Consider the following 21,779-nt stretch of genomic DNA (forward strand, 5'->3'; position numbering starts at 1 on the left):
GCGATGTAACCAAATGTAATGTATTCGTCCAGATGGATTAGGACGAGTTGTTATAAATTAGAGCCAAGAGTAGTCTTCAATACAACATCTCCAATGCCCTCTATATTGAGTTGTTTGTCGTCCGCCAATCTCACCTTGCCTTAATATGAACGAAAATTCTTCATCATGCTTTTGACATGAGTAACATGAAATGAAGCTCCCGAATCCAAAATCCAAGACTCCGTGGAATTTTCAACACTACATAAAAGTGCATCATCACTTTCTTCCTCGGTCAAGTTCACACCTTTCGCCGGACTATTTTTACAATTCCTTTGAAAGTGTCCTTTTTGATTGCAACCCCAACAAACAACTTCACTTCTATCTTTTGATGGATATCTCTTCTTAGACTTCTTTCTACCCTTCTTCTCACCACGATAAATTTCCTACCACAGTTGTCGGTACTTAACAAAGAACCGGATGTCGATTCCCCCGAGTTTCTCCTACGAGAATCTTCACCAAGAATCAAATCCCTTATTGCTTCTAACGCTAGCTTAGTAGTTCCCGTAGAGCTACTAACCACAGTAACCGTACCCGACCAACTTTCCGGTAATGATGAAAGCAAGATTAGTGCTTTTAGTTCATCATCAAACTTAATCTCTACCGATTCAAGCCTTGAAACATTATTATTAAATTCATTGATATGATCCGTTGCACTCGTACCTTCCTTCATCTTTGTATTGAACAATTGACGCATGAGAAATACCTTATTAGAAGCGGTAGGTTTCTCATACATGTTAGAGAGTGCTTTCAAGCAAGCAAACGTCGTCTTCTCATTCACAACGTTGTATGCAACGTTCTTAGCAAGTGAAAGACGAATAGCGCCCAAAGCTAGACGATCCAAAAGCGTCCAATCGGCATCGTTCATGCTTTCAGGCTTGGTCTCTAACAAGAGTTGGTGTAGCTTATTTTGATACAAGTAATCTTCAATTTGCATCTTCCAAAAGCCAAAGTCTCTCCCATCGAATCGGTCGATTCTAAACTTCCCGTCTTCCGCCATCGTTCCCTTAACGAAACCTTGTGCTCTGATACCAGTTGTAAGGATATTAGGACCCAAAACAACGCAAGTAATTCAACAAGGTCACCTACCGATAGTAATTCTACAAGATTACTAACCCACTTAATGAACGAAAGATTATAAATGCAAGAAATGTAAATCGACACAAGAAATAACATGGTTATATGCAATCATTGCGATTGCTTTAGTCCACGGACCAACTAGAGAATGTATTTACTGAATATTTGTGGTGTGTTTACAATGAGTTACAAGATAGTCTATTTATAGAATGGTTTAAGGAGTAAGCTAAAACAATTCCTTGAAGTTTCATGTGAGTTTCCTGACAGCTTCATGGAAGCTACATGTGAGTTTCTTGACAGCTTCGTGGAAGCTACATGTGAATTTCCTGATAGCTTCATGGAAGCTACATGTGAATTTCCTAACAACTTCGTGGAAGCTACATGTGAGTTTTCTAACAACTTCGTGAAAACTTCGTGTGAGTTTCTTGGAATCTTCCTCTAATTGTTTAAAGTTCTCCATATCTCCAACAATTACTACGTATATGTCTATGAGAGTGGATGTATCCTACTATATGGTTATACATTTTTATATTGATAGCTAGATAAATGGTTAGAAACAGTATGGGATGACCCGATTAGGTCGCATAGATCTGAGTAAGAATACTCGCATTTCCCAGTTAACTTGAACATGGAAAACATCCTCCATTTACATATATAATCTCAAATGTTTATAAGGCCCACTGAGTAAATTTCCACCGATGCATTTGATGTATAGTGATGGTGACAAAGCATTCGGTACATCCGCCGATCTTTGTGTTGATGAAAGGATGAAGATAGCATCAGATGGAATATTAGTTTTCAGGTTTATATTTCAACTCTCAAGGTGATGGCAATATGGGTTCAGGGTGGGTGCAATTTGTCAAAAGGTTTACTTTTATGCATAGACCATGACAGGCTGAGCTGTCACCTTTGCCAATTTTGACCCATTTGTTCTGTTTCCTTCTAAGATAGTCGTTTTTAATTGATACTCATTTAACACATAGTAGATAAAGAGCATCTCAAAAGTGACTCATTCTAAGTTAATGGGTCACATTTGCCACTTTTACTTAAGATGCTTGATTTCACACTCCTAAACATATAAATCAACTCTAAAAGGAAAGTAAAGATATGAATAATAACACGCTGCTTAATTATGGCTTGACAAAGGCAAACTTCTAGATGCTCTTCATAGTGATTCACATGCTTCACTATCAAGTTGTTCAATCAAAACTGTTTTGACCCGTTACCTAAACCGACCCAACCTAACCCATTTGCTAGGTATAGTTTTCCACAACTCATTTGAATCTCTTGAGTTTAATTTTGTACAAGCGATGTGATCATTGATGAAAAATTGTTATCCGAGGTAGAAATTGCAAGTTGTTCGGACGCCACAGAAAGCTCAGTTTCTGGTTATAATGTGACAGATGATTTCTAGATGGCACACAAAAAACCCGAATCTGTTGACGAATCAGAAAACGTTAGCTCAGATTCTAGTACAAAGAAGCCTTTAAAAAGAATCAAATGGAAGACAGAAGAAGTTAAGAAGCTTGTCACGTTTCATGGGGTGTTAAATAAGCAATTTCAGGTTGCAAAGGGGCGAATGGCACTTTGGGAAAGAGATATCTATTAACCTTTGCAAGTGAAGGATTTAGTAAAAGTCCAGGCCAGTATAAATCCTTATGGGCTTCATTAGTTAAAAAATATGAGGTTTGTTCTCCATATCGATGTTAACTTTCATGAACATGATCACTACTTTTATTTTTGAGAGCCATAAGGAGGTGGTACGGTACTAATTTAAGAGGTTCAGATCACCTATTTTTCCCTCTCATAGACCAAATATTATAATGAGATAGTAATTTACTAAACTAACATTTACAATTCATACAAGCAGTGTTGTAAACGGCGACCGTCTCAGCTGACTAGTCAGTTTAGTACTAACCTGTCTTCTTTCGCCTCCAAACATCTAATAAGTCGGTCAACGCTACAAAGTCTGGTCAAAGTCAATCTAAGTTGGGTCTGCGTCAGTCAAACTCGGTCAAAAGGATGATCAAAGTTAGGTAAAAATTTTGAATAGTTTTATAGAGAGATTAGGGCATGTTTACTTTTTACTTAATAATCTGTTCCTGTACAACTCTTAATTCAGTAAGTAAAATTAATGTTTCCTTGTCATTTAATCCGTCACTTAAGCTGAAAATTGATTTGTTTCTAGGAGATATAGAATCAGACACCCCTTCGCATTAAGAGGCAAATGATAACATGAGATACAAAAAAAAAAAAAGGAAACAACCCCAAATTGTGTCCTATACATATGTTTAAAATATAAATTTGAAATATTTATGTAAGATGTATTTGTGTGTATTATATTTATACAACAACAACAACACCCAATCTCACATGTGCGGGGTATGGGGGAGGTGAGACGTAGACAATCCTTCCTCTATCCTAGAATAAAGAGAAGTCATTTCTCCATCCCGAGTGAAACACCCAAAGGGTAGGGAAAGTCTTCCCTCTCTCTATTCGACGGATAAAGAGATTGCTTTCAAGAGGACCTCCGGCAAAAAAAAAAAAAATTTTTAAAAAATTTAAAAATAAAAAAATAAATAAAATAATAATAAAAAATAATAATAATTATATATATATATATATATATATATATATATATATATATATATATATATATATATATATATATATATAGAGAGTGGTAGGATCAAGATGGAAGTAACCAATCGGGGGAAGCGGGGGGAAGCAAAAACTTTTTTTCCTTCGTTTTTTGAAAAAACTTTGTTCACGAACATTATAGATGAGATGAAAAAATGAACATTTAATAAAGACACTTTGTGATAAATATTTTTATTTTGGCGGGAAAACGCTCGAAGAAGTAATATATAACAATTATCGTGTTTTTCGAGCGTATGTTGGGGTTTTAGCTATTAGGGTTTAGATATTAGGGTTTAGAAATTTAGGGTTTAGGGTTTAGATATAGGATTTAGATTAAATTTTTAACACGAACGGTTTAGAGTTTAGGGTTTAGGATAAACCCAAAACACCAAACCCTAAACCCTAAACCTAAACCTAAACTCTAAATCGGGCTAAATTTTACTTCACAAAACATGAAAAAAACGTTCACATTCTTCACGAATAATATTATCTTGAATGTTATTTTTGTCGATCGTTTTCCCGCCTAAATAATAACATTCATCACGAAGTGTCTTTTCTAAATGTTCATATTTTTGTGTGATCTTGATGCCGGAAATTTTTTTTCCAAAAAAACGAAAAAAAAATTTTTTTTGCTTCCCCCGACTTCACCATTGATCCTGCCCCTATATATATATATATATATATATATATATATATATATATATATATATATATATATATATATATTATATGTTAAAAGTATACGGAGTATACTACAGTCAACGTCCGACCCTGACTCGACCGACTAGTCTTCGTATCACGACTTTTCCAACTTTGCATATAAGTGAATTCCAAAGTAACCAATTTAATGTTCTTGACATGTAGCTGAAAGCAAGAATGAAGATGAAAGCAAGAGAAGCTGGCAATATTACGAGGACATGGATAACATCCATTTCTCGCACTCAGGTGACTCAAAAATTTTCAGCCACCACACGGTATTCTTTAATGTTGCTGATTTTTCTAAAATTCAGAAGAATAGGATGACAAAGTTACTGGTAGTGTTAGATGAGCATAAATATTGTATTCAGTGAAGAATACGCCTGCATCTAGAACGTAAGTGTAATCTTCCATAGTTAATTAGATAATCAGTAATTTTTTTGTCATTATATATGTGTGCCACTGCCATCCTTGTATTGTGTGTGTATATATATTTATATTTTTGTCATTTTTTATATACATGACAGTTGTTGCAGTTGGAACTGCACTAATATCTTCTAAGCAATGCGTTTGATGGTGCTAAAGATGCATGAAACATCATCACCATTTCACCAAGAACTAAATACAGCACTTATATCCAATATAACATATACATATATAATGCATGTATATACAATCAGGGTAGGTCACACTAGTGCTCATTCACTGTATGTACAATAACAACACACCCCTACATTAATGTATGTGCATACTAATAAGTAATAAGACAATTTAGGTAACATTATGTGCTACAATAATAATTCACATTCACAAAAATAATTCACATACTAATAAGTAATAAGACAGTTTCTTCCTTAACCTCTTATGGTTCATCTTCAGTTTCAGGCAGAATTTTTTTGTTTGCACGCCAAAGGGAGATTTCTGAACAGATAATAGCCGCTATAGCCGTAGTCCCCATAAATATGAAAAGTCCAATAAAACTTTGAATATCAAGACTTTGTGGTAGAGTTTGATCAGTTAGTGATTCATTAGGAGCACGAAACCCCAAGTATTTTTTCATCATATCCATCATGACATCACCTTCAGTAACATTTATGACTGCCCTCGTAAAGATCGATAAAAAGGGAGATTCACGAGGTAATGCCTGGATAATTAAACATATCAGGGTCGTAAATTGATGCCAACAAGTGTATACAAGAGTAAAATTTTTGTTAGTTAATGTAGAGACTTACAAATGCGATTCCAGATTCCTGGTTTAATGGTCCAAACTTCATATAATCCGAGCCATACTTATTAAGAAAGAGTTCAATGAATGGGAGTTCATCGAACACCACACTAACTCTGCCGCTGGACAAAGCAATTTTATATTCTTCAACGCTATTCAGGGGAACCAAATTCGTGTCGTTGCAATCGTATTTGTCCATTATATAATCTTTTAGAAAGGAACCATTTTGATATCCGAAGTTTTCATATCCAGAAGGCAATCTAGGACGCAGTTGATCGAGTGTCAACCATGAGGACAATGTAGCTGTGAAAATCTGAACTACCATGAAAATCATACATAACCACATAACCAGCACAACTTTAGAGTTCTTATTCACTATCTTCCCTACAAAAACAAAACATTGTGAAAATAATGAAAATACAATGTTGGCATAAAAGCAAGTTTATCGTTTCCAGTAAAAACAGAAAAGGGGTAAGGTTTTTCCTGTTAAGGCTATGATAAGTATTTTTACTCATATATGTACAGCCTACCCAGGTTATCCCGTGGACTGTTTTCGACCCTTTTTTTGGCCACCTCAAAATAAGTTGCTAGTGAGTTTGAACTGCTCGAGACCTTTTTAAGAATTCAATGACTAATGTCTAAACCCTAAGCTATCTTGGGATGTTTAGAAACAGTACCTTCATTGAAGAAGAACGTAGAAACTGGGAACCAGATGATCATTCTGATTGTCCGATAGGATGCTGTAAATTTTGGGTTGTCAGAACGATATTCCAAAATAGCGACTGCTATTCCAATAAAAATACACATGCCGACTATTGCGAACCACAATCTCCTAGTAAAAGGCTTTAGAAAAGTCAACAACGTTTGGTTCCATTCATGTGATCCATGAACAAGCATATAAACTTCAGAGCTTAGATATGGCGCTGTAAAATCAACATATTGAGCTCTGTTGGAGCGCACGGTTACATCTCCCGCAACCGTTTCACAAGTCTGAAAAATTAGTACAATATTGAAAAATTGTTAAGCTTATAGAGCTCTGATTCTTTTTATTGTTAAAAAATTAGTTTAACAATACCCGGATAATAGCTAATCTATTAACATGTTGTGAGTTCTAAGTCTCGATTGATACAGAATGTACATATACAACTTGTGATTCTTATATCTATATTCAGAAATGTTTACGTACCGTTCCTTGAATGACATGTAGAAGTTGATCATATGTACCGTTACTCTCCCCTTTGTCGTTGATGTACGGTTTGAAGATGGGCTGAATTTTGTATGGCAACAAATGTAATGCATAGCAAAATATTGCTAATGAGAATCCACCTTCAACTTTAAAATTATCTATTTTTAGAAACTCATTGAATCCATCTTTCTTTGGAACCCACACAATTAATTGTTGGCATGGACCTTCTCCAGTTTTGTTAACCTGCCATGTGAGCCCTACAATATCTATTTAGGCATTCATTAATGTTACTTAATAATCAAAATCATGAACATTTTGGTTTTCAACATGTAACAATTTAACATACCTGCACATATATCAGCCGACTGTTCAATAAGGCGACGCTCTTTTCTGAATCTTTCCCTGTGGATTGATCTTTGTCTAATATTTTTAATCGTCACCGTTTCTTTAGAGTGAACTTTTGAATATGGTTCTCGATTTATCAAATTATTTGATGGTACTACTGACGCGTTCACAGAATCAACCATGTAATGAACGCAAACCATTATCCCAACAAAGAACACAAACACTAGAGTGTTGTTGTTGTTGTTGTTGTTGTACTCCATATTGTATGAATGTCTGATGGGTTGTATCAAGCAGAATCTACAGTTTCTGTTGGTTTATATAGAGCTAATTTCGGTTACGCCTTGAATTCTTTGACTTTTTCAATTAAAATCTTGATTTTATGACACATGTCTATTTTTATTTTTTATTCTAATTTATTTTGGTGATTTTTCTAACTTTTTGGTGTAGGTTTCACGTTCTCCTACTTCCCATCTTATTAAGATATCGACTGATTCAACTGAGATAGTTTGAAGATGGATCTTGATTGTTGACTTTGAAATTTCAGTATGCCTTTTTTTTTTTTTTTTTTTTTTTTTTTTTTTGAAAGGCAATGTTAGTGGTTAGCACACGAAGTTAATTCACGAAAATCCCCCCCCCCCCCGAGACTCGAACCCTGGTCTCCTCGAACACCATGTTAACATGGTGACCAATGAGGCAAAGCCCCATTGGCAATTTCAGTATGCCTTGGCAAATAAAAAGTTAACACCTTCAATAAGTTTTCCATGTATATCAAAAGTCAAAACTAAATTCAAATGCTCACGATTGATTCGATTAATTAGACAATTAGTGATCGTCATACAGTAGTACATTATCGATCTTTTGATTCGCTTACTCGCTTAGTACGTTAAAGAACAAAAGCGTGGATGGTTCGTTATTGAGTTGGGCAAATGCTAAGAAACTACATATAAAATGTGATGCCAATCAAGACCTTTCTAAGATAATGACATTTCTAATTGACTAATTTATAGATTCCAACAATAGTATTAGAATATATGTTCGATCATTTTCATCGGATTTATGTACAACACGCGTTTGACTTATCGAGGCTCCAACAAATCCTATTACGCCTTCTAAACTTTCTGATTCATATTTGATTAAAATAAATTTAATTGTTAACTAATCATGTATACAAAGGGTAAAAGAAACAGAACTGTTTACCTATAACTATGGAAAAAAGGACACATTTACTCTATAAATCAATATGGTTAATTTATTAATTACTTGAGATGAAGTAGCTGAGAAGTTTCAGCTTTTGCCATGCAATACTTTGACTTAATTTTATTAGTTGAAGTAATAATCTAGACTTGTTTGTTTGTCAATTAATCAGTTATTTAAGTTTCTGGACAGTTTCTTTAACTGTCAAGGTGGCAATTTATGTACTGTAATTCTTATTCAGCATATATGTTCAATATGTATGCTATAAACCCCCAGATTTCTATGAGTCTTTGTATATATATATACTGCTGTGTTATTAATATACTCCTATCCTTAGTGTGTCACGTAGGAATTTTTGTTGTATTTAAGATATCTATGTAAAATGTTATTTTTGCCCTTACGTGGTATGTATGACCGAATTTATTAAAAGTTAAGTAATTGGTGAATTTAATGATGTTTAATAGTTAACTTTTTGCAGCTGAACAATTGTTTTGAAAAAATATACTCCTTCCGTCCCATAATAAGTGTCATGTTTTGACTTTACAAAGTCTTATCTTTTCAACTTTGACCTCGATTATCTTTGTTTTTGTTATATAATAGTTGGTGAAACTTATACCAATAAAAAGTACATTTAATACTCAATCCACTCATATAAGTTTTATCAAATATTATATAATACAAATAAATATATTTAAAGTCAAAGTTAAAAAATAAAGACTTTTAAATTCAAAACAGGACACTTATTATGGGACGGATGTGGTATATAGTAAGGTGAACACTTATTTTGAAACGGAGTGAGTAATAAAGAGTTTGTGTAGTAGGCTTCCTGCAACTGTGTTTTGGTGTTCAAATGATTCCGCACTGCAGTGAAACTGTTGCTCTCATAGTTTGTTTTTTTTCAACATCATCCTTATAACCAGAACAAATGGTTAACCCCTTAAACTTTCATTCTTATGAGTTTTCACTAGCAAAGATGATTGTAAAGATGTAGAAAAGACGCGTTGAGTCATTACTATATAAAAACTTATAAGTATGAATAATTGAATAGTAATTGATGCACATGTGTATATAGTTGCTACTTATTTGGATGGAGGATTGATTGGGTTTAATAGCACGTTGTGAAAGGACCCGTCCTAATCCATCCGGACGAAGTCCATATCGATTACAAACGATTCACAACAGTTGATTACATCGCGAGGTAATTGACCTCTATATGATAAATTTTACAAACATTGCATTCGTTTTTAAAAGACAAACTTTCGTTACATCGACAGTTGACAGGCATGTAAAGCATTTCATAATATATCCAAATATAATTGACTTAATAATAATCTTGATGAACTCAACGACTCGAATGCAACATCTTTTGAAATATGTCATGAATGACTCCAAGTAATATCTCTAATATGAGCAAATGCACAGCGGAAGATTTCTTTCGTACCTGAGAATAAACATGCTTTAAAGTGTCAACCAAAAGGTTGGTGAGTTCATTAGTTTATCATAAAGAATCATTTCATAATTTTAATAGACCACAAGATTTCATACTTCCATTTCTCATAATCATACGTCCCATGCATAGAGACAAAAATATCATTCATATGGATTGAACACCTGGTAACCGACATTCACAATATGCATATAAGAATATCCCCATCATTCCGGGATCCTCCTTCGGACATGATATAAATTTCGAAGTACTAAAGCATCCGGTACTTTGGATGGGGCTTGTTGGGCCCGATAGATCTATCTTTAGAGTTCGCGTCAATTAGGGTGTCTGTTCCCTAATTCTTAGATTACCAGACTAAAAAGGGGCATATTCGATTTAATAATCTAGCCATAGAATGTAGTTTTAAGTACTTGTGTCTATTTCGTAAAACAGTTATAAAAGCAGCGCATGTATTCTCAGTCCCAAAAATATATATTGCGAAAGCATTTAAAAAGGGATTAATGAAGCTCACCGTATTGTATTTTGTAGTAAAAATACATATAATGACATTGAACAACTGAATAATGCAGGGTTGGCCTCGGATTCACGAACCTATATCATTTGTATATTTATTAATATACATAATTATAATTGAACAATATCTATATAAATTTATTAGTTACACTATTTTTATAATAATAACATATATTTTTAATCTGTATATATATTTAAAATGATTAATACCTTTATAGTGATTAATACACATAATTGTAATCGAATAAGTTTATATATATTTAATTACATCATTTTAATATAGATATATATAACTCGTGTCGTATTAGTCTTAATTACCATAATAATAATAATGATAATAATGAGTAATAATAATAATAATAATAATAATAATAATAATAATAATAATAATAATAATAATAATAATAATAATAATAATAAAATGCTACCTCAAAAGAATAGGCTTTTAAAATAATGTCTCAACACGGGCTCGAACCCAGGACCTCTCACCTAAACCCAACACACTCCACCATCCATCTATCCTTGCTTTTCTAATTATAACCAGATACCGATTAAACTTAAATCGAAATTTGCTGTTTCCTTTTTCTTCTTTTAAATTCAAAACCCATTTAATCTTTTCATCACCCCTTTTCATCTTTGTTTCTAATCTGTATATCATCTAACAGAAATTTGATATTGGCATAACTAATATAACGGCCCAACTGACTTCGTAGCCCAATAATAGAAGAAGACTCGGCCCATCTGGAATTTAGTATTGGTTCACGGCCCAACTTATATAGTTATTAGGAAAAAAAATACTAAAACGTAGGAGCTTGTACTCGAACTCAAGACCACTCGCCTACCAAGCATCCACTAAACCAATGAAGCGTTAGTATGTTTTGGTTACAATTCGTGTCCCTAATCATTTATCCATTACCAACAGTTCATCATTTTCATCCTAAATTTATCATCATTCTTAACATCATTCACCATAAAATCATAACCTATATCATCTTCTTAATCCTTATCATTAAACATATCATCATCATAATTATCAAGTATTATGAAAAGGGTATGGTTTAAGCTTGTGGATCCATAGGAACCGTAGAAACGGACTCCTCGAGCAGCAACCCACAGCAAGTAATTACGGCCCATTGTGTTTGTTTGGATTCAAGAAGCAGCTCATTTAACATTTACAAAGTTTACGGTTTCTTTTATTTTTTTATATAATCAAACGTGTAAAGATAGCCTCCCTCTAGTGCTATCACTTTATACTAACTCTAATATATTCATCTCCCATCATCACTTTAATTAATCAGTATAAAAAAAAATATGATAACCGCAAGTTATTCCCTTGGACCCATGTGGTTCGGTAATCAATTTCCAACCACACCACATCATGTGTAAAAGAATATTGTGCTGTAAAGAAGTTCTATAATAGGTATGATGTCCCACAAGTATTATTATGTGTCATCAATTATAATACTTTTTTTTTTTAAAAATCGACAAGTAGCTATAGTAGTGGATCTCATCATAAATGGTGGGGCAAACTTTATATATAGTTCCAACCAAATTGATATGAGCTAGTGTTTAAATCATAACCAAATAAAGTGCAGCATGCACGAGTGGGTTTGGTTGAGGTAAAAGATGATTATTAAATGTTTAATTATTGAATAGATATACCTTCGAGCAGGAGCAGAAATCGAAGGCCAATTAGTAGCAGCAATACATGATTTTTCGTTGGCTATTATGGGGTTTGTTTAGAGATTGAAGTACTCCATGGTGTTGGTTTTGGTTTGTGTGATTCACAAAGAAAGAACTCAAAGAAGAAGAATGAAAGACATGTATGGTGTTCGATAGATAACACAGAAAGAAAACAGAAAGAAACGATTGGTGATGGATGTATGAGTTTTAAAATGGTCTCGTTGGTGACGGGTTAAATGAGGTTAACGGTGGTAGAGATGGTTCACGAAAAACAACAAAGAAGAAGAAAAGAAAGAAAGAAAATATGGCGTAGGAGATCGAACAAGAATGAGGTTTGGTTTTTATGAGGAAGGTGTTTTGTGGTCCGATGGTTAAACCGGAGGTGTGGTGCAAAGTAATCAAAGTTAATGATTGAAACAAGTTGATTCAATGATGCTTCAAAATGGACATTAGAGACAAGTTAAAACAAATAAAAAGTTGATCATGACATTCAACCGATTTTGGATGTTATGGTGATAAAAGTCGTGATTTGTACTTGGTATTAGATATTGGAATCCAATTAAATATAGTAAGAATGAAACATGTGACCGATTTGAACAAGTGGTCATGAATGAATTTACTGATTATTATTAATACTACTAACATAATAATAATACTATTAATAATAATAATTATAATAAATTTTAATGATAATAATAATAATAATATTTTTGATAATAATATTATTATTAGTTGTAATAATAATAATAACATGATGTTATTAATAATAACTATAATAATAATTTTTAATAAGTTTAATAATAACTAATGATAATGATAATAATAAAAATGTTATTAATAATAAGAAGTATTAGTTCCTAATAATAGTATTAATTAATAATTCTTAATAATAACAATAATTTTTAATAATACAAGTGATATAAAGATATAACAAATTACATGTGTTCTATTTTCGTATTAGATTAATGATATTAATAATACTGATATAGATATTAATATAAATAATTTTAAAAGTAATAATAATATTATACAATTATATTTATATATATATGCACACTCATTCTCCTTCAAACAATGGTTCGTGAATCGTCGGGAATAGTCAAAGGTTTAAACAATTACATGAGCAAAGTTCAAAAGTTTTTGAGATTCAATTTAAGAGGTTTTGCTTATTGTGTCGAGATCAAATACAAATCAAGTTTAAATTTGGTCAAAAATTTCTGGGTCGTCACAGTACCTACCCGTTAAAGAAATTTCGTCCCGAAATTTGAGTGAGGTGGTCATGGCTAACAATAAAAATGTTTTCATGACGAATATGAGCTGATAAATAGAGTTTTCATCATTACAGAATAATACAGATAAAATAATCCGATTATTCAAAGAGCACGAATGAAACTATCATGAGAGAGGTCCCAACGGGCATCGTCCACCTTCGCCCAAAAACTTGCCCAATTTTTTTTTTTTTTTTTTTTTTAGCCGTTAGTAAAATAAAAAAAAAATTCCAACGGCTATCCCAACGGTCACTTTTACAATATAAAAACACCAACCATATACTTCATTTTAAACACTCAAACATATATTTCTTTTATATTTTCACCTTTCTCAAAAATCAAAATTAAACACTCCCAAACTTCAAAATGTTAACACTTCCCCCAATGATTGTTTCATTCGATGTTCATTACGGAGGTGATTTCCATAATCAAATGAAGGAATATAAGTGGGGCGACAGTATTTCGTTTGAAGATATCGACATTCGTGATGCTGGTTTACAAGACTTGCTATCCTTTCTGAAGGAAAAAGTTCCGTGTGAATTCACGTCTGTGTTCTTTTATAAAGATGATTATGATGCGGATTGTAGGGCAAGTTTTCTGTGTACCGATGATCAATGGTACTTTATAAAAGATACCATTGAAGATCGCGGTAAACGCATTTCTTTGTATGCGGTTCTTGAAGATGAAGAGACGTTGGGTTATCGTTACCTCGATGAATCAGCTGAAGCAGCAGTTGAGGCATCAAGAGAAATACCGATGTCTCCAGAGTACCTTACGGATGGTGAAATGACTGGTGAATGCTACTTTGCAGATGACAATTGATGACGACGAGTAGTTTGATTATAATCTTTTAATTTTTAATTGTCGTGATGTTTTAATTTTTAATTATTGTAATTTCAGTGTTGTTGTCGAGTTTTATATCTTCCTTTATGTTTCGGAGCTCTTCGTCTTTTTAATCTCCTCTCGATCTCTAGTAAAACGAGTAATGGTCTAGAATTTGTAAGTACGGAGTTCCGAATGAATTTAATGTTATAATCAAGGAAGAACGTAATAGCACGATTTGATTCGTCAAATTACCAGAATCATTGAGAATAGAGCTATCAAGAATATACTTTCTTGATATGTTCAGAAGTTAATTAGAATGAAAGAGTTATGTAACATGAAACATGATGGTGGTATGATCTACTGTGAACCATCATGTCCCATTAGAACTCAGCATGACTTACTGTAATATAATCACGTTGATCAAGTGTCATTATATTAAACTAACTCATGCATCAGTTCCCAACATTACTTCAATATCATTCATATTTTAAGCTCGAAAATTTACAGAATATATAAACTAACAGTTTCTATATGAAGTAACACTGATAGCACGAAGAGATAAATGATTTCAGATAGTATTAGTTATAAAAATATATTCAGAAATATCGAGGATATTTATAATGAAAGATACGATAATATCTTTGAATATCTAAGATCAGAGGATGATGGAGACTATTGTCCGCAAGGGTTTAGAGTAATGAGCAAAATATTCGCTAAAGACTTTAGCAGACATTGAACCATTTAGATTCTTTGAAGTCAAACTTATTCTTTGTGTTTTGTCCACGGTTTCTTTCATAGTTTCGCATAATCTGCTTTTCGGTACTAAATTTTCTATTGAATGTTTCCAATATAATGATACACAGGAAGCACGAGGAGGTATATAATTTCGGACGAGAATATTTATGAAAATATCTTCAGAAATATCGAAGATATTGATGATGATATTTTGGAAATTTCTAAGTTCGATGGTTGATGGAGAAAGATTTTCCTCAAGATTTTAACATGACTTCGGAGCAAGATATTCTCTAAAGATTTCAACGGATCCAGAATTACCTGAATCCTTTGAATATAGGGTTTGATCCTTGTATTTGTCCTTGGTCTTCTTCGTGGTTAGCTCAATCCGTTTTCCAGTTCCAACTTTTCTGAGCTTTTCCAACATACTATTCTTTGTCATCAAACTTTCGACGATTAAGGTCGTTTTACGGTTGTCTATGGTTTCTGCTGCTTCATTCAGCTTTTTCAACATTCAGAGTATTGATTTGTGACTGAGTACTTTTCAGAATGAAAGATCATAATTCTAAGAGATAAATGTTATATGGATACATATAACTATTGATGTAGATATGCTGCGAGTTTTCAAAGTACTGATAGCTGATTCCCGGTAATTGGTATGGCAGTATTCGTTACAAGATGCGGATGGGTATATGATAGGGTTTCAATGAATAAATATAATGATTTATCAGAGAGATTTAAACCAAGAAGCAACGAGGTTGCTGGTACATCTGTTGGTAATATGGTAAAATGTGAAAGGTTCCCCGGTAACAATAAAAGAGCACGTATACATATCAAGGTTATAATAAGGTTGTTTCGAATGAAAAGTCAAAGTTGACTGGTTGGAGCTGTGACAAAATTGGCTAATTTGGAAAGAGATTGCAAATTTAATTTCGATAATAATAACGCTAAAAGAATTAGCACAGCTATGCGTTAAACGTTTACTCAAGTTCCGAGTGTTTTCAGGTGCATAATAATATGCATCGATCTTTTCTTCCATAGGAAATGTGCAGTTGGTTCATCCTCTCGATTGAGGTGTTTTCAAGAATCATGAAAGGTTTGAACGCGGATTGTAATCGTCAAGATACAAATGAGGTTTAAGATGAAATCAAGTGGCAAACTTGAAGAATTGTTTAGTTTCATATGTTATAATCAATATTTTAATTCATTTTAATTGTCCAGTGTTGGTAGTCCACAGTTGATATTCCACAGTAACAGTCCAGTAATTCATATATAATATTCGAATTGATTAATAAATATCGTGACCCGTGTACATGTCTCAGACTCGATCACAACTCAAAGTATATATATTATTTGAGAATCAACCTCAACCCTGTATAGAGAACTCGATCATTACTGCATATAGAGTGTCTATGGTGATTCCAAATAATATATATAGATGCGTCGATATGATATGTCAAAACCTTGTATACATGTCCCGATATTTAAAGTGCGTAAAATAAATAACAGAAATTAAATGACGATAAATAAAGTGCGTAAAGTAAATAAAAGAAATTAAATGACGATAAATAAAATTGCGAGAATGTAAATTGCGATAAATAAACTGCGATAAATAATTTGCGATAATTAAATGGTAATACGGAATTAACAGTTAGGTAGGAACAGTTAGCTAGGATTTTGTCAGCGTGGATTCTTAATAGAATTTCATATTGTTAATTAATCTGTTTCTAATCAATTTTTATTGTGTCCATTATTTCTTCATTATGCCACTGGTTGGATTCTGATAGGTCAAAATCCAAATATGTATTTGGATGAATATGGTTATTTGGTGGTGATCGGATTTGTATATCGGTGGATGTAAGTAGGATAGTATATGACTGTTGAAACAGATTCGAAGAACGTACAATGTAACTTATTAATGTGAAATTTAAATAGTCCTCGGGTATTACCTACCCGTTAAAATATTTTTACCATTAACAGTTTGTACAAGAGAATTTTTAATTACAATCTTTATGAAAACATATATACGTATATATATATTTTCTTCAGATGTATTCATGGATTTAATGAGTTAATATGATATTAAACTCATTTGTTTTTCAGTTGGAACTAGAATAACTAATCTCTAAAACTTTAGAGATTACATATTCGTCATGTCGAACGAAGATAAATGAGGTAGAACGATACGTAGAACGAAGATCATACTCAAAGTACAGATGATGATATTGAAGCATGGATTGTTGATGGTACTGGTGCTGTTATTGATGGTACTGTTGGTGCCGGTGATGTTGCTGAAGCTGGTACATTTTGCACCATATTCTTCGAATTGATTATTCGAGCGCGAAGTCCGTTGACTTATTACTTCAGGATGATTGTCGGTCGGAACGAGCGGATGAATAAGGTTCAGAATTGTGGATAGAATATAATCTTGTCGAGTTACCCTGGAAATGAGACCGAAAATGGTGTCTCGAACAGGTTCGCCGGTAAACGCTTCAGGTTCATTGTCAAGAGGTGAATTCGGTTGGTGGAAGGGATTGCCTTCTGCGCATTTCCATTAATTAAGTCGACTACGAACCCATCAGATGAATTGATAATGGCTGATTGGTTGATTCATGCCGATGACGCTATTTTTGGAGCTCAGGTGAACATCTATGTCGGAATAGCTGTCGGAATAACTATCGGAATAGCTATCGGAATCTGAGGGACTCGAACTGGTTGCAGGATTCATCTCGTACGATCAGATGGAGGATTTTCGATAAGAAATAGGTTATAGGATGTAGATTAGTACCCTGCAATACATAATTTACATATGCATATATAATACTAAAATCCCATAAGTTACGGAGGAATCTACGGAAGTTGTCAGGCAAAGTTACAGTAACAGATATGCTAAGATATAAAGTATCAGATACGCTAAGTTATGAATTTTGTCTATACACTATTCATGCAGTCAATGCAGTAAAACGTGTCTAGACTAAGATTGATAAGCAAGTGATTCCCTAAGAATGATAAGCAATGATAAGCAAAACTATTAACATGCAGACACGGTCGGAGTCCAGACTCACTAATGCATCCTAACGACTTATCGGTTAGACCCACTAATGCAGACCTGGTTCGCTAAGACCACCGCTCTGATACCAACTGAAAGGACCCGTCCTAATCCATCCGGAAGAAGTCCATATCGATTACAAACGATTCACAACAGTTGATTACATCGCGAGGTAATTGACCTCTATATGATAAATTTTACAAACATTGCATTCGTTTTTAAAAGACAAACTTTCGTTACATCGACAGTTGACAGGCATGTAAAGCATTTCATAATATATCCAAATATAATTGACTTAATAATAATCTTGATGAACTCAACGACTCGAATGCAACATCTTTTGAAATATGTCATGAATGACTCCAAGTAATATCTCTAATATGAGCAAATGCACAGCAGAAGATTTCTTTCGTACCTGAGAATAAACATGCTTTAAAGTGTCAACCAAAAGGTTGGTGAGTTCATTAGTTTATCATAAAGAATCATTTCATAATTTTAATAGACCACAAGATTTCATACTTCCATTTCTCATAATCATACGTCCCATGCATAGAGACAAAAATATCATTCATATGGATTGAACACCTGGTAACCGACATTCACAATATGCATATAAGAATATCCCCATCATTCCGAGATCCTCCTTCGGACATGATATAAATTTCGAAGTACTAAAGCATCCGGTACTTTGGATGGGGCTTGTTGGGCCCGATAGATCTATCTTTAGAGTTCGCGTCAATTAGGGTGTCTGTTCCCTAATTCTTAGATTACCAGACTAAAAAGGGGCATATTCGATTTAATAATCTAGCCATAGAATGTAGTTTTAAGTACTTGTGTCTATTTCGTAAAACAGTTATAAAAGCAGCGCATGTATTCTCAGTCCCAAAAATATATATTGCGAAAGCATTTAAAAAGGGATTAATGAAGCTCACCGTATTGTATTTTGTAGTAAAAATACATATAATGACATTGAACAACTGAATAATGCAGGGTTGGCCTCGGATTCACGAACCTATATCATTTGTATATTTATTAATATACATAATTATAATTGAACAATATCTATATAAATTTATTAGTTACACTATTTTTATAATAATAACATATATTTTTAATCTGTATATATATTTAAAATGATTAATACCTTTATAGTGATTAATACACATAATTGTAATCGAATAAGTTTATATATATTTAATTACATCATTTTAATATAGATATATATAACTCGTGTCGTATTAGTCTTAATTACCATAATAATAATAATGATAATAATAATAATAATAATAATAATAATAATAATAATAATAATAATAATAATAATAATAATAATAATAATAATAATAATAATAATAAAATGCTACCTCAAAAGAATAGGCTTTTAAAATAATGTCTCAACACGGGCTCGAACCCAGGACCTCTCACCTAAACCCAACACACTCCACCATCCATCTATCCTTGCTTTTCTAATTATAACCAGATACCGATTATACTTAAATCGAAATTTGCTGTTTCCTTTTTCTTCTTTTAAATTCAAAACCCATTTAATCTTTTCATCATCCCTTTTCATCTTTGTTTCTAATCTGTATATCATCTAACAGAAATTTGATATTGGCATAACTAATATAACGGCCCAACTGACTTCGTAGCCCAATAATAGAAGAAGACTCGGCCCATCTGGAATTTAGTATTGGTTCACGGCCCAACTTATATAGTTATTAGGAAAAAAAAATACTAAAACGTAGGAGCTTGGACTCGAACTCAAGACCACTCGCCTACCAAGCATCCACTAAACCAATGAAGCGTTAGTATGTTTTGGATACAATTCATGTCCCTAATCATTTATCCATTACCAACAGTTCATCCTTTTCATCCTAAATTTATCATCATTCTTAACATCATTCACCATAAAATCATAACCTATATCATCTTCTTAATCCTTATCATTAAACGTATCATCATCATAATTATCAAGTATTATGAAAAGGGTGTGGTTTAAGCTTGTGGATCCATAGGAACCGTAGAAACAGACTCCTCGAGTAGCAACCCACAACAAGTAATTACGGCCCATTGTGTTTGTTTGGATTCAAGAAGCAGCTCATTTAACATTTACAAAGTTTACGGTTTCTTTTATTTTTTTATATAATCAAACGTGTAAAGATAGCCTCCCTCTAGTGCTATCACTTTATACTAACTCTAATATATTCATCTCCCATCATCACTTTAATTAATCAGTATAAAAAAAAATATGATAACCGCAAGTTATTCCCTTGGACCCATGTGGTTCGGTAATCAATTTCCAACCACAACACATCATGCGTAAAAGAATATTGTGCTGTAAAGAAGTTCTATAATAGGTATGATGTCCCACAAGTATTATTATGTGTCATCAATTATAATACTTTTTTTTAAAAAAATCGACAAGTAGCTATAGTAGTGGATCTCATCATAAATGGTGGGGAAAACTTTATATATAGTTCCAACCAAATTGATATGAGCTAGTGTTTAAATCATAACCAAATAAAGTGCAGCATGCACGAGTGGGTTTGGTTGAGGTAAAAGATGATTATTAAATGTTTAATTATTGAATAGATATACCTTCGAGCAGGAGCAGAAATCGAAGGCCAATTAGTAGCAGCAATACATGATTTTTCGTTGGCTATTATGGGGTTTGTTTAGAGATAGAAGTACTCCATGGTGTTGGTTTTGGTTTGTGTGATTCACAAAGAAAGAACTCAAAGAAGAAGAATGAAAGACATGTATGGTGTTCGATAGATAACACAGAAAGAAAACAAAAAGCAACGATTGGTGATGGATGTATGAGTTTTAAAATGGTCTCGTTGGTGACGGGTTAAATGAGGTTAACGGTGGTAGAGATGGTTCACGAAAAACAACAAAGAAGAAGAAAAGAAAGAAAGAAAATATGGCGTAGGAGATCGAACAAGAATGAGGTTTGGTTTTTATGAGGAAGGTGTTTTGTGGTCCGATGGTTAAACCGGAGGTGTGGTGCAAAGTAATCAAAGTTAATGATTGAAACAAGTTGATTTAATGATGCTTCAAAATGGACATTAGAGACAAGTTAAAACAAATAAAAAGTTGATCATGACATTCAACCGATTTTGGATGTTATGGTGATAAAAGTCGTGATTTGTACTTGGTATTAGATATTGGAATCCAATTAAATATAGTAAGAATGAAACATGTGACCGATTTGAACAAGTGGTCATGAATGAATTTACTGATTATTATTAATACTACTAACATAATAATAATACTATTAATAATAATAATTATAATAAATTTTAATGATAATAATAATAATATTTTTGATAATAATATTATTATTAGTTGTAATAATAATAATAACATGATGTTATTAATAATAACTATAATAATAATTTTTAATAAGTTTAATAATAACTAATGATAATGATAATAATAAAAATGTTATTAATAATAAGAAGTATTAGTTCCTAATAATAGTATTAATTAATAATTCTTAATAATAACAATAATTTTTAATAATACAAGTGATATAAAGATATAACAAATTACATGTGTTCTATTTTCGTATTAGATTAATGATATTAATAATACTGATATAGATATTAATATAAATAATTTTAAAAGTAATAATAATATTATACAATTATATTTATATATATATGCACACTCATTCTTCTTCAAACAATGGTTCGTGAATCGTCGGGAATAGTCAAAGGTTTAAACAATTACATGAGCAAAGTTCAAAAGTTTTTGAGATTCAATTTAAGAGGTTTTGCTTATTGTGTCGAGATCAAATACAAATCAAGTTTAAATTTGGTCAAAAATTTCTGGGTCGTCACACGTTGGGCCAAGAAAGA

General features: G+C 32.6%; 1 protein-coding gene across 1 annotated transcript; it reads right to left on the bottom strand.

Moving 5' to 3' along the window:
- Window positions 1-5,117: 5,117 nt before the first annotated feature.
- On the bottom strand, window positions 5,118-6,416 carry LOC139890646 (glutamate receptor 2.8-like). Its single transcript, XM_071873550.1, has 3 exons — window positions 6,352-6,416; window positions 5,682-6,058; window positions 5,118-5,593 (listed from the first exon to the last, which is right to left on the bottom strand). The coding sequence occupies exons 1-3, from the start codon at window positions 6,392-6,394 to the stop codon at window positions 5,312-5,314; spliced, it is 702 nt and encodes a 233-aa protein (XP_071729651.1). The 5' UTR covers window positions 6,395-6,416; the 3' UTR covers window positions 5,118-5,311.
- Window positions 6,417-21,779: the final 15,363 nt, after the last annotated feature.

Source organism: Rutidosis leptorrhynchoides, chromosome 2 (assembly GCF_046630445.1).
Source record: "Rutidosis leptorrhynchoides isolate AG116_Rl617_1_P2 chromosome 2, CSIRO_AGI_Rlap_v1, whole genome shotgun sequence".
In the NCBI taxonomy this organism is placed as follows: domain Eukaryota; kingdom Viridiplantae; phylum Streptophyta; class Magnoliopsida; order Asterales; family Asteraceae; genus Rutidosis; species Rutidosis leptorrhynchoides.